Here is a 15,392-nt window from a genome sequence, read left to right on the forward strand (position 1 = left end):
CTGAGGAAAGGATTTGTCTTACAATTTTCATTTTAAAAGGGCAAGGGAAGGTATGTCATTACAGTCAAACACACTGTTTTCCAAAGTTAGCCCCAGAATTACAGCTAAAAAACGGAAAGCATCTTTAATATTTCTAATCAGTTAGTCAATCCTATCTGAACATACTGCTTCCTGAAATTGGGATGCATTGAAAACAAATAATACATTTCAGAGATAAAAATGACATATAAAATTTTGTTACAAACTATAATAGGTGCAAAAACCATTATTTTATGTTACTAAAAATCAATCCTTGGTGCTACACTTGTTTCCTAGTACACAGAAACAAAATATATGGCAGCCAATAAAAGGAACAAGAAATTTTGATTTTAAAAGAACAGAGGCATAAAATAAAAAAAATTAATGGTCTAGGCATCTATTATTCTTAAGGCCAAAGTCCATAACCACAGCAGCCCAGGACTGGAGTTTTACAGGGCATGCACATTGGACACAATGATCTCCCAAGGCGCGCTGGGGAGTGTTCACGTCCTTTTGGCTGATGGTGATTAGGAAAGAACCAGTGTGTCACATACTGCAGGCTAGCAACTGTCGAGTTTTTATGGCCATCAGTGCAGATGAGAAGTTTGTACAAAAGGGTCTATTCAGTCTCTGTTTCAGAATTTCAAACAAACACAAGCAGCAAACCTAGGGCAACTATTTCTCTATACCACAAAAGTGTCAGGCTGCCATTTCCCACAAAGCTTTACTTGGTTTTGGTGGCAAAAAGTCAGCTTTGTTACTCCCATGAAGAGCAGAATGGGTAATGTGGACTGGCCCTCCCCCTTATGCCTCTAAATTTGGGAGGGTGAGAAAAGTGGGATACAACATAGCCTTTTCCTACCCAGAAAGTGAAGGAAAAGTTCTAGCTCCTTCCTTGAAGACTCAGAAGAAGAAAAATATGATTAAGAGTGCAAGGAGCAGGGACGGGTTTCTTCTCATGGTGGACATGATGTGAAGGCATAGGGGGGAACTCACACATTTGGTGAAAAGAGCTCAAACTGTGCCCTGCAACTCTCAATTGGGGACATGGTGGAAGAGAGCAAGTGAAAAAAGTGAAGGGGTTGCCAAGATCAGACACTGAAAAAAACCCCAAAGCCAGAACCTCAGAAATCCCACCAGAGCCACAATGTGCACTGGTGTCACACTATTTTTGTGATCCCAGCACACTTCAGCAGCTCTCAGTGCACCAAAGCCAACATGCAGGACCACCAGTCCCGTGTCATCCTGGGGCCATGGTGGTGCTGCAGGGGCACAATGGCGCTGGCTGGGATTTCCTGGGAGCCACTGAAATTTTCTTTCCGAGCAGCTGTGACAAATCAGGCTGGCAGTGCAGTGACTGGTGGGGAAAGTTATGCAAATGTATGAGTGGGTTAAAGCTCCACTGGGGAGAAAGTCCTATTTCAGACCTGCTAGAGTGACAGCTATAGCAGAATACTCTCAGGTGGACAATAAATAATACTGACAACACCTTCAACCTTACAATGTACGTTTACAGGAATCCTACAGAGAACATTTCCATGATTCTCCTGGAAGTATGCTTTTGTCTTTTTCTCCTTACTTTTTGTTGAGTTCTGATTACAGGTTTAAAAGAAATCCAGCCATTCTATTCTGAACCCATAAATCACTCCCTAGGAGCACTCAGGACTGCCCAAAAGAGCTTTCTCCCCAAACCAGAGGTTCATCTCACTACAGCTTCACAAGCCAAGGCTTATCCCATGTGAGGCTTCTGCAGGGCAGGCTCCCCTCCAGCCCAGCTCCTCTCCCCAGAGCAGAGTGTACATCCTCCACTGCCCCCTTCCTCCACAAAGACCCCCCAGCAGAGAAAGCCTAAGCACCTGCGTGCCTAAGCACCCTGCACTGCAGCGTGGCCTCTGGTTCACACACAACTCAGCCTCAGCATCACAAGCTTTTTGACAAAATCCAAAATGTGCAGATCCCATTCTTTCAACAAAAAACAAATAACAGGCCCTTAAATCTTATATTTATTTAGCTCCTTATTTACTGCCCACATACTAGCCTTACAATTCTTCTCTAAACAAAGGTTGCTTTCATCTATCACTACTTTGAGGTAAAAGGCTGCAATACTGACATAAACACTTGTTTCTTGACAGTCATGTTTTGAGTACATGTATATATTTTGCTCCTTGTATCTTCTCCTTACCACTCCTCACAGCAACAGAAGAGTTGGGAAGGTAGAGGTAGCACAAGGAGGTACTGGAATCAGCTTAACAGTAGAGTTTATGAAGGCCATACATAGAAATGGATTTTTTTTTTATTTTTTGGGATGGTGTTTTTGTGTGCCCCCAGCTTGTTGCAGGCCCAGAACACAGAGAGCTGTGTGGCAGCAGAGAAAGTAGGGGTAGGCGAGTTCGGCAGGCTGTTGTACGCACAGGCAGATTATGATGGGGTGTGTGTGCTATAGTCTATTTCTCATATATGTAAAGTGTTTGCAGTTTAAATTTGAAAGACTAAACCCACAGAACTACTGACACATTTCTCTTAGAAGCTGTTTACTGTGCCAGGGATTTTGCCCAGACTAAACCAATAGCAGACGCCACCTGGAGCAGCCAATGAAACAGTATAATAAATAACCTATACAAGATTGCAATTACAAATATTTTTGTACATAATATAGTCTAGATGATGTTTTGTTTGGATGATCCAGGCCCATACATCCCAAATTGATCTAGAAAACAAGAGTGCATTCAGGGAACTCTTTTCTTTCAAATAATGCCAGAGCCAAAGTTAAAACTGCATAGAAGCATGGTCACTTACACACTCATGTGTGGGACAGCCCTTTCAGCACAGCCTCATTCTCACCAGCTGATGAAGGAATGAAAAAAAAAAAATTGCAGGATATAACATGGCTGAACCTGTAAGGATATTTCTCTCCAGTCTCTCAGTGACATCTGCAAGAAAGGCACGCTGCCTTGTGCTGGGAATATATTCTACCACATGCACACACACAAACATTATGATGGTGTGAAATTGCACTGGCACTACATTTTCACAGGATTTTACAGCTGAACAGAAATGCTGCTTGGCGACCAGCCTTAAAGTGGAGCAAGGATGGCACCCAGTGGCCAAACAGATTCATCTCAGAAAAACATCTCCCATTCTTCACTTTGGAGAGTTTTACTTATAAAAAGGTTCTAGCTCTAATACCAACTCGTTGGAAATGTCAAAAGCATTTAAAGGACACTGCCTTCTTCCTTTGGGGAACATTTAAGTTTAAGTTTCTTGGTGTAAAATATTTTTAAAAAAAGCCTGTAGAAATATTTCCATTAATAATTTAAAATCAACACAAGCAAGCATTTATGACAAACAACTGCTTGCAGCTGGAACACTGCATAGACGCAGAAATAAACAAAGAAAAAAATTTTTTCCATTTGTAGGGTATTTGCTAAGGAAAAAATAATTCCTGTTTTTAAATTCAGTATAATTATAATTAAAAAATTAATATTGATAATATTAATTATTTAATTTTAAAATTAATATAGATAGTATCAATGCCAACTAGAAAGTTTCTATCTATATAAATTTTGGTGCAAAGCACCTCTAGTTTTTAACCAGAAAATTCCTACTTATAGTTCTCAGCCTCCTGGGGCTACAGAAGAAATCAAGCACAGAGAAATAAGGAATCATTTAAATATGAAGTATTATGCCATTTTTATAGATTTATTTAAAAATGTCTTTCTTCCATGAGATAAAATAAACACTACTGTGGTCTTTCTGGAGCAGTTGGGAATGCAGGTCTCAGATGAGTGAGCTGTGACATACAGGGCCAGCCCAAGGGATGTCTTATCAGCTGTGTGGGGAATAATTTGCTCCTTGTTGGTGGCAAAAGAACCATGCTAAAGTCACACTGAGGAACTCCTAAATTACCATCTCTCACTGAAGTACCTCAGATTTTTAAATTATGCTGGCCCACTTCCAGTGCATGAGTCTGCTAGATAAATTTTTCTTCCTGTTTGAAAATCTTTCCTAATAGAAATTCCTAAGTCTGTCACTGACTGAAGTACACTACTTTATTATTTGACAAGTGTTAATATTTTTTCCTTTTTTAATCATCCATCAGACACCCCTGTGGCTTGCATGGCAGTTTAAATGTATTCCATGCCTTATCATTTTTGCACGGTTGCTGGCTAAGTAGTGTAGCAATGCTGAACTCTGTTTATTCCTTGATGCTTTCCATCTGACAAGGAATTCTTATGGAGCATGATGACCGATCAGATTGAAGGACAGACAACAGGTCTGTTGGGTAATAAATCATCTTCACTTGGGAGCAATGTTGTGTTCCAACAATTGCTTTTTCTAACTTGTTTTTCTAAGCATTATGAAGACCTGGACCAAATGGGGTTTTGCTTATGGAAACAGATGCAAGAAACACAGGATTTCCCATATGAATAACAAAAATCCAGTATCTGAGAGCAGCATAGCAGCAGCATGTTTTTTTAGTATGGACAACTTAATAATCCAAGTGTTTTATTACTTCTCTGCTGAAAATGTCTGTTGTTTAAGTATCACTGTATTACTGTGCATAATTACTAAGAAACTGAAAAACAGCCACTATTAAAGGCAGTAAGTCAGTAATATTTTTCAACTACTTGGAATGTTTTTATTTTAGTACTAAATATTAGAGTGTAGCAGAAATAATTTGGGTTATCTAGATCAATTGAAATCTATTTCAGCTTTAGAGAATAAGGCTTTTTAAAGCAACTAGTACAAAGACTGTTTTGATCATGCACATATTTTATTTTTCTGTTATTTTAATTGATTAAGGTTTATTACTTTTTAAGGTATTTAATGAGATTTAAGCTTTGGTCTAACTATGAAGTAGCCAATCTTGGAAATAGTCATTTATTTTTTAATATTTCTAGTTACTCTGTGTCTTCACTCTGCAGTTAGAATATAAATGTTGATTTTTCACTTCTTTTTTAAATCATAGCCCTTAAGATCCCTTCTTTTTAACCTACAGTGTAAATATATCCAAAGATTATTCTGCATAGCATAAACCTGCTGGAACAAATATATTTTGCTTTTGCATATTAAAAAATTCCACAGAAGTTCCTTATTGACTTCTGCAATGCCCTTGCCCTGAAGCAATCCAGACCAGAATCTGTTCCCTGCTGAAAGAAGCCTATCCCTTTTAAAAATTCATTTAATGACTTGTGCTAAACTCATAAATTAACAGAAAAAGTTGTCTGGGCATGGGTATATGATTAAATTGTGGGCTTTATCTAGCTTCCAGGCCCCAGGCTTCTTTCTTAACTTGGCCTTAACTCTCCTAATTCATATACAGTTTTTCTTCAAGGAAAGATTTATTTTAAAACAGGATTTCCTTATCCCCTACACTAGAAAATAAACTAGTTTTGTGCAGGCTCATAATATAAATGCAGTACAGCTGCATCACACAAATTTGTTGCAGTCCTAAAGTAGAATTGTTGAAACCTTTCACAGATGTTTTAGTATTTCTGTGCCCTCTTTGCAAATGGGAAACCAAAACATGAAGCAGTGTCCTGCCCTGCTCAGATGATTTGGCAACACAGGGACAAGGAAGTTGCCCAGTTAGACTGCAAATCTTCAGAGGGCAGATCTGTCCTCACAACCACTGCAGCCTCCCATGGACCCCTCCAGAGCCAACAGGCAGGGCTGGCTGCACCCAAGAGGGCAGCTCAGTGCTTGAGCCTCACCAGGCTAAAGTACTCCTGGTGAACCTTTCCTCCACAACATCCTGGAAAATTCATATTCCATTTGCCCTGGAGGGAAGATAGTATTTTATTGTGGGAGCTCTCTGTTTTCACTTGAAATAATAAATGTGGCCATTTTAGAAATTTTACAAGGGGAATCCCCTCAGTGACCTTTTGCAGCGGTTTAATCTCATCTTGACAACCTATGAAGCCAATAAACTCAAATGCTGAAATTTTAATAAAACTGAATGTTTAAGTTTCTGAAACCAAATTCAAATTCCCACTAGCTTTTTCAATTACTATTCCTTGAATTAGGGTAGGCACAGTAGTATGGCACCAGTCTAGCAGGACAGCTCCAGAAGTAACTCCTGAAAGGGGCCTCCTGTGTCTCTGACACAGGAATGAGAATGCAGAATTCATCCAGCTATCTTTATTTCTGATAAAACACTTCCTGAAAGAAAATAGGCAAAAACCCTCAGGGAATATGATTTGAACTGAAAAAAATATACCCCCCCTCCTTTCTGCTTTGGTGAGCTGCACAGTGGAGTTCCCTGACCCAGAGAACATCAGTCTCAATTTGCCTTTTCCTTCTGCCAATTCCTCGTTTTAACTATTTAACTATATCTACACTGATAGGTCATGTAATTTAACTACAAGTTTGCTGAAGAGAGACTTTTAATCAGATTAAAATCTCCACCCTAATTTCATTTGATAGCTCTAAATCCAGACATTTTACGAGAAAACACCATGAACAATGTTTCCCTACTCCACTTCTCCATGCCATTCCCTGTTCACTGAAATTGGAAAAAAACTGAACTACAGAGCACTTGTCTGAAGTCAGATGACAGGCTCATGTTTCAGAATCTAGTATAAACACTCAGTATTTTATCATTGTTTATAATTTTCAGTGTAATACATTGCAAATGTGTTCTTGACTTCTTGTTTCTATGACAACTGAAGACGTGGGCACATGTCAAAGTATACTAAATAATGTAATACAAAGAAGACCTTGGTTTGATGAACTATGAAACTCTTAACACAGTGCTTTAGCTCTTGTCTTACATGGGCAGTGAATGTGGAAAAGCAGAGAAATAAACTGTTTTACATCTTGTGATCATGTACCTTTCTCAAATGGGGAAAAGGGAACACATTTCAATATTAACACTTAAGCCCTGGTTACCCTCAAATTTTTTCTTTAGTTTTTTTCCTACTGTTGCTATCCTCAGTGGAACCTGAGCAGCTGGAATAGCACTAGGGAAAAGGCAGTGCCAGCAAAGGAAAGTGAGTGTGAGCAGCCTTGGAGGCCAATCTGGCAAATCCTACAGCATGTAAAGAGCTTTGTGTTTCCCCACACAGGAAGGGAAACACAGGGTGCAAACTGATTGACACTGCAGTGCCATAAAAAAGCAGCAATGCATAACCCCGTGTTCTATGGCAATGTTTCATACATGGTCCAAAACTAAGGCCAGATTGCTTTTCTGAAGTTTAATTACTGAGGAAGACTATGAAGTAATTACTATAAACTACTAAAAATTATTTAATTACAAGGTTATAAAAGTAATTAAAGTAGTTCTAAAGTGAAAGATGACATCACAGCTGAGAATAACAGAGCCAAGCAATGCTTTCCCTATTGTTTCAAATATTAAAGGTAAAACCAGTACAAAAATTTCATTTGTTCTCATAGCGCTGCCCATCATTATACATTTAAGGGTGCATAAGGCATGAATAACAAATGTTAAATCACACGTAACTCACTCCAAGTATCAAATTCACATAGATCCATCATCTTTCATGGATTCAACCATTTACACTGTCATATACAGCAGCAGTCTTAAAAGTTGTGGTTCAACTCTTTTCATCATTCTGTAGTTAAACAAGTGTTTTTAAGAAAGACACAAAAGCCTCCCTATGTGAAGGTAGATCTTAAATAGCCACACCTCAGGCTACAAAACTGAGAAATGCAGAAATTGATACTCATGCTACATTTTGAATTGAACATTCTGTAAAGCAGGTGATACATTATTTTCCATTGTGTATCTCTCCTGTGTGCTGTTTGACCTAAAAAAGGGAATCTCTCCCAGGGCTATAAATAATGCATCACAGTCATTAAATATTGATCTGGCTTATGCCATTGACAGCTGCGCAATTAGGCTTGCTTCTTAAAAATAGCTTCTTGTGCATTTCCCATAATAGGACAACGTTTATATATTCTCTTTGGAAACTGCAGTGGTTAAATTTAAAGGTGATGTGTGTTTGTGGGGCTACTTGCTAAGTCACAGGACTTGTTCATTACTGTCTCATAAATCAGTAACTCTTGCTATAAATATCCTGTCCTGAACACAATTCTCTGTTCTTCACTCATGTATCTATATTTGTCTAACTCATAACTATATTTAGGCTTTGCAGAACCTGAATTTCAGTAAGAAAAAACCTGGCACAGGCTTGCTATAGGCTGCAATAGAATAGCTTCAATCTCAGATTAATCAGATCTCAAGTCCCCTATCTATTCCAATGACACAAATGTTTATAGCACTAGCACTAGTACACAACAGAAATGACAGAAGAGTCTTTTAAGTCTAAAATACAAGGGAGAAGTAAGTTGCCACAATTTTTAAAATCATAGCTATTTCTAACTTCTTCTAAGTCCTTATGCATTAATTAATAAAATTAATACTGATATGGATATGATTCAGTGGTGCATTGCTTTAGCTTATCTTGCCAAAATTAAGTTTGAATTTAGCATAGTTATATAGATGCAAGAGAGGAGAAGCATTGTCATAAACCAGGCTGAAGATTCAGACATTCTCAGAAAAATTTGCACTCTAGGTGATGTTTTTTTTTTGTTTCACTTGCAAATGCCCATTAAAAGTAAAGTTTAGTTTTTCTTCCTGTACCTGGAAGAATGGTATCAGAAATCACAGTAATGCAGCACATATCAGAAAACCTAAAAAATATTATGCAGTTTGTGTGAATTCAACAGAATATTTAATTTAAATCTTTCTTGAAGCTATAATAATCTTAACCTGAAAATTTAAAAAAAAAAATCTAAAAATATTTAGTATCCAATTGTATGATATGGTCCATTTTCATGCACTCATGTTTTATTGTTCCATACTGGGAACTTCCCTCTATTTTTCCAGCTCCATCAGCAATAGTGCTTTGCAGTTTTTCCCAGATAACCATCTGGAGAAAGGTTTAATATCTTAAGGGTTTCTTATTAAGGTGGGGTTTTCTTCATTAATTCTGAGATGGGATTACAAGAAACAGAAATAAATGTTATTTATTTTACAGAACCTGGTCACAGTGATTATGCTGAATTATTAAAAGATAGGTATATTTCTGAATTTGTGTGTTTGTGAATTCATCCACTAACAGTAAGAAATTACTGATGAAATTTCAAATAAAAAAAAATCAACTTTAGCTACTCTTGCTGGGCTTTCTATAATGCAATAAAATAATTCACTGGTAAGTGCCAGAGCAAAAATAAACTTTAAGTACACTTGCAGTTTTTCACTTTTTATCAGAATATTCTCAAGATACTGAGCAAATAAAAAATAATGGAAAAACATTTTATGAAAACTATAAAAAATGAGATTACAAAGAGGGAAAGAAAAATCTTACAAGAGTATGTAATTATTTCCAAGATCCTGGGATCCAGTTACAGTATGTTTGGGATAATAGGTTGAGAAGTTGTCAAATCCAATGTATTGTCACTCCAAAGTCATTAATTACTGCTGGGTGTTGTGTCAGTCAGGAGCCAAGAGTGATCTCCTGGCATCACTCTCATTTAGATGTTTCTGTTGTGTGTGTGCCTCTGCTCTGAGTGAAGCAGGACATTGGGTAAATTGTGAAAGACGTTTGCTCTGACACCTGCCAATAAATCACCACCGAGAGAGGGGACACATTTAGCCCCAAACACCCCCAGAGGGAGGGATGGTTTATTAGCCAGTCAAGTCTAGAAGATGATCCTAATATAACAAAGGGCTTAAACAAAATAGAACAAACAGGGAAAAGAGCAGTGATTTCAGGGTAGGATGCTTTGGGAGACCTCAACAGGGAGGCCAGCTGTAAGCAGGGAGATGGGAGCAATTTCATCCCACAGATGGATGGCCCTCTCTGGGATGAGCTCTCTGGGTTTTTGTTCTTTTGTTTTGTTCACGTCCCGTGGTGCAAAAGCATTAACAAAAACTACTTGAGAGGAATTTTGTCAGGAATTGAAAGTGAGACAGCTGGATATAGATGTAGAAAAGGGACAATTTTTCTGAAAAAATAGCCTAACTTACTTTAGGTATTGCTTGGTTTTGTTCCTTATTTTCTCATCTATGTTCTTTATAAGACACTTGTCTTTTGGAATTATTAACAAATAAATGTTTTTCATTTCCTTTTACCTTATTATTAGCCATTAAATGGATAGTTGCATGCCTTCAAGGTAAATGGATAATGAAAAGACATTTCTTTGTCAAGAAGTCACCTGGGAAAACAAGTAGAATAGCTTCTCATCACATGAGCATCTGAGTCCAAAGAGTAACATAGCAGGCTGTTATTTCAACTACAGAGGCTGTGAAGGAGAGTTGTCTTTCAGTGGCTGACAGAAATCAAGTATGGCCCTCTTGTACATACAAAGATACTGGTGGAATCCTGAGAGTCATAGAAACTGTATTACAGATGTGTATTCTAAGGTAAATGGAAATACAAAAGCAAAACACAAGAAAACTGATGGTCCTTTACCCCTTTCTTTCCTCTTTCTCAACAGTGTTCAGCTCTTTTTGCCAAACACTAAATGCAACTTACTGCACACACACAAGTACTTTCTGTAGTGTTGGATGATCTTTAAGCATGCTGATTTCAGCAATACTTCAGTAATCTCATCTTCAGCATACACAAGTGTGGGTAACTGTACCAGTAACTGCAGTGGAGGGAGAATATTACACTCCTATCACCAGGTATTGATACAGATACCAGGCACAGCCATCATCTGGGCAAGAACCTACAGACTCATTAACTAGCAAGAGCTGCCCTTCCTCAGCCCAGATCACTCAGCAGGATCAGCTCCGTTCCCCCTTTCATCACAGCCATCCCCATGGTGCAGAAAGCAGGTTGCAGCCTGACAGCCAAGTGTCAAAATAACCACCCAACAGCTATTTTTCAGCTAGACAGATGCCAGAGCTCCAGAGCAGGGAGTGACATCAATGTGGAGTTACAGCAGTCCAGATCTCTTTCCCAGACCTCACTACAGTCTCTGATGCACTGTATGTCCAGGAGACCAACAGTGATACCCTCTCATGGGAGCTTTGAGGAGCCCTCTTACCAGCATTGCCTCCTCATAGCCAAGAGAAGCATCACCAAATTTCCCAAGTGCCTCCTCAAGCAGGAGAAGACAAACAGTCTATCACAAAAGCAGCACTGGAGTGCTGGCAGTGATGAAAGTGACTGTTCCCCCCACTTTCTAGCCCATGACAAGGCAGGATTCAGTGAGAACATGTCATTATTGGTCCCTACCAGGGCTACTCTCAGAACACATCACTTCCACATTCTGCCAAGGGTGCTTACAGGAGTTAGAAGATCCCTCACCTTCCTGTCCAGCCTTCTGAGCTTATGCACCATCTGGATAATGAATGCTCTACTTTTTTAGTAGACCCAGGGCAGCTTCCACACTATAAGCATGTTAAGTCTCAGCGCCTTTCTTTTTCTCTAGTCTCTCACTTATGTCCTACATGGTATGACTTCCCTGTGATGGTTTCTGCTGAGGAGGCCACCAAACCCATGCTCACATGCAGTTCCAGTAGCTGGTGCTGGGACAATGGGACTTTGCTGCTGTGCACCCACCACTGCTTTTCTTTAGAAAGAAACTTTGAAAGAAACTTTCCACCTTCCCTGCTTAACAGCCTTACATGTAATATATACATTGTAAATAATTTTTAATTAAGATTTTCTGCTTATCATGTAAAACTTCCCTCAGATAATCTAGACAAATATTAATTTACAGTTATAGTTTCAGAAATTAGTATATTAAAAACTTAAATCTTACCTTGAATTTATCAACTTCTGCCTTCGAACATGTTGCATGATAAGACAACACCTGCCCCAGAACAAAAGATAAAAACCATTTTTGTACACTTGTCAAGTAGCAGTATCAGGGCTCTGTACTGCAGTCTAATCAGTTATGTTGAAAGCAAATTTTATTAGCGTTTGTGTGATAATTCTGTTCTGACTGACAGCATGTAATAGCTAATTACAGGTTATCAGGCATACATTTGGCAGTTATACTGCAGGGAATTTTATAGGGTATAATGAACAGTAAGTAATTTAATATTATAAGGGTTCCTACATTGTTCTCCTGAAGTTCTACAATCAAAAGAGAAATAATTTAATGTAAAAATAACAGTAGATTTATGGATTTTTAATAATGCCTTTTGCTACACTGAAAAGCTTTAATGCCTATACTAGTGGCACATTGCTGCATCCAATCATCAGCACCTCTGTGCTGGGTCTGACATTCTCTTCAATACCATTCTGCAGAGAGCAGCATCAAACAAAATGTACAAAGTACTGCACACCTGCTCTTATTACCTCTTAGTATGCATCCATTTATATGTAGTACATTCTATCCTGTTGGGTTGATACTGACACTGAACAAGCATTGCAGAAGGTGCAGGAGCCATCCTGTGTTCTGGACCCACCATGGTCTGGCTGTGCATGGGACAAGCTGCAGGTCCATGAGGGAGCCCCCCTAGCCAGAGCAGTCCCAGCAAGGACAGGTCCTTCCCCACACTGCAACACCTGACCTGCTGATGTGCCACAGCTTTGATACAGGCTTCTCACTTGGAAATCATTTTCACCTGTGAATGTCTCTGTTATTCAAACAAACACCTAAACGGGGTCTCACAGGGTGTTGATTTGCAACACCTTGTGGCAGTAAGTCCCAAGACATATTTACTCTTATCAGTTTAAGAGATGCCACCTTTTACAGTAACAGGAATTCATTCCTCCACTATAAAAGAATAAATAAAAAACATTAACTCATTTGTTCTGTACATCATGTCCTTTCTCAAATAATACCTCTTTTTCTGTCTGACCACACTGCAACTTCTCCCAGAAACTGATAAGATTAGTCAAATTATATCTTACGCTATGACAGATTACACTTAACAACAAAATTCTCCTTGATCTGTATTCATTATATCCCTCTAGATTTTAACAATCTTCCTAAGTATTTATTAATCTAATCTTTAAATAAATTTGCAAACTTTGTGTCCTCAGTATAAAAAAAGTATTTAGCCTGGCTTTGAATCATGGCAAACTTTCCTGATAATTTATTTATGTTTTGCTCTTCTATTTATTAGTAAACCTTATCAGAATACTATATGAAAATCTGTATCAGCATATTTGGATAAGAATCTTATTATGATATATGAGAAGTTCATTTATTTTACATCTGATATCAATGTAATTTTCAAGTGCCATTTATAGATAAATACATAAATACTAATGAAGTATTCTATAAGTGAAAATCCACAGTCCTTCATCTCATACCATTCTAGTGTTCAGTACTTTTCTCCTGCATCTTCCATCACTTTATGCAAATATAATCAAGAGCTGTTGCCCATTTATAGAAAGAATTACTCTCAACATGTAAGCTATATGGTTATTAGTCTTTTTTTAGATCAAAGAAAGAAGCTGTATTTTAAACAAAAAATATTTAATTTTCTTTTATTTCAGTAGAAAATAAACTCCTATGTGAAGTTTCATCCCTGTATATCTGTGTGTGACATCTAGCACTGCTTGCTTTTCTTGCCAGGAGGAGCACTCATTCTTAGGTGTCATATTGCACAAATACCTGGGACATATGAAGACTTATTCAGGACTATGACATGTGAAATATAATGGATCTTGCAGGAGGCCTGAAAAGGTAAGCTTTTAACTTTTCCTCCTACATGGGTAGATATATACAAATAATAAAGAAAGCCACTTATGCTTAGGATTTCTAACACCAAGGGTTTTACTGACTTTGGAAAGCCTTAACAGGCCTGTGTGCAGCACAGGATGCAACCCCACAATGCAGATTAATATCTCAAACCTCAGAGGAAAAAAAAAAAGCCTCTTTACAGTAATTCAGTTGGGTTTGACTTTTCTTTTAATAGAAATAATTTCATATCTCATTCAGGCCAATGCTATTTTTGTGGTTCGTATTATAATGGTGAGTGTTGGAGAAACTCAAAGGAATTACACAGGTAAAAGCTGCACACAACAGGGATAACTAGATGATTTTCTTCTCTTATCACATGTGAAATTTAAAACAATACCAATTGTCTCAGTGATGTTACCCTTTCCTCAGAGCAATGTCTTAAGATTATTCAGTCTTGCATAATGCTTTTTTCAAAAGATCTGAAATTTCATTCAAACTGCTCTTAATTATTGTTGTAGTAGAAATAATGTAAATTTCTTAAGCTATCCTCAAAACTCCTGGCTTTTTCTCACCAAGATTATTTTTAATATGATAATGTTTAAAATCTCCAGATATATAATAGACCACTGTGCTACATTGTTGAATTTCATTAGAGAAGTTTAAATAATCATAGTTTGTAAAAACATAGTGGGCTTCTTTACATGTGAGAGTTAGGAGCAAGAAAAGGTTTCACAAAGATGTACACATACGTCAAGAGCCACAGACTGTTTTGCCCAGGATTTCTTCACTTGGTCATACATAATTGTGTTGTTGATACCCAGGCCACAAAAAATAACAAAAGCCTAAAATTTAAAAAGAGAAAAAAGAGAGTCAATTATGAATCAGTTATAATACAAGCAAAAAGATGAACACTGCCTTAATCATTAAAAGAAATTGCATGGAAATATTAGGAATAATCATGTTTAAACAGGTTATTTTAAGAATGCAGGTGAGTCACTGGCCTCCAGATGAGAGATTAGATGCCAGAAACTTGTTTTAATTAGGATGCCACCTTCCAAGTGAGGATTTCTGAGAATTAATGTCAAACTGCAAATATAGACAAGATATTCTCCCCCCATCCCTGGAGTGGACTGAAGCAGATTACTGAGAAATACCAAATGCTACTGAAATGTGTGTTAATGCTGAACTGAATGCCTCTTACTTCAAACAGTCGCTGGTCAGCATCATCAAAGGATTTCCCATCAAGCCTGTTCAACACTTGAGCTACCCCTTTAGAAAGAGTTAATATGAGTTAGAATCTTCATTCAATAATGCACAATGCAGAATGTTTTATTCATTGGTAAAATGTAAACCACATATTTCAAACTGAAAAGCAAAGTGCAAATATTTATTCTGAAAATAATTAGACACAGATGTGCAATAATTTGATTGTTTTGATACTAGCACTTTCAGCTGTTATGCTTTACTCTCTAAGTATAATACTGCAAATCTAAAAGTTACTCACAGTGCTTTTCACAAAAGGTTTAAGGTCTGTTTGAGAAAGATCTTGATCACTTTGCTAACAGCAATCACATAAGTTGTCCTAAAAATTTGGAGTTACCCATACAATTTACTGAATCAGTGCCTTCATTCCTAAAATCTTAGGTTAGCACCACCTGGGTATATAAACCCTTTTATACTCATCACTGGTTCATTAATTTACTGAGCCAATGAAAAAATGCATTTTCTGAATTTATGCTGGTTTCTACAACAAACAT

The 15,392-nt window shown here is 37.6% G+C and overlaps 1 protein-coding gene across 3 annotated transcripts in view; it reads right to left on the reverse strand.

Annotated features, from left to right (window-relative positions):
• Nucleotides 1-15,392, reverse strand: part of PDE11A (phosphodiesterase 11A) — a 110,230-nt gene that overhangs the window by 41,672 nt on the left and 53,166 nt on the right. For all 3 annotated transcript variants that reach the window (XM_059853185.1, XM_059853183.1, XM_059853184.1), the window contains exons 8-10: nucleotides 14,837-14,904; nucleotides 14,385-14,477; nucleotides 11,758-11,808 (exon numbers count right to left, since the gene is read on the reverse strand). In XM_059853185.1, the coding sequence (XP_059709168.1) occupies nucleotides 11,758-11,808; nucleotides 14,385-14,477; nucleotides 14,837-14,904 (212 nt within the window). The remainder of the gene's footprint in view (nucleotides 1-11,757; nucleotides 11,809-14,384; nucleotides 14,478-14,836; nucleotides 14,905-15,392) is intronic.

This window comes from Haemorhous mexicanus, chromosome 8 (genome assembly GCF_027477595.1).
Source record: "Haemorhous mexicanus isolate bHaeMex1 chromosome 8, bHaeMex1.pri, whole genome shotgun sequence".
NCBI classification, from domain to species: Eukaryota; Metazoa; Chordata; class Aves; order Passeriformes; family Fringillidae; genus Haemorhous; species Haemorhous mexicanus.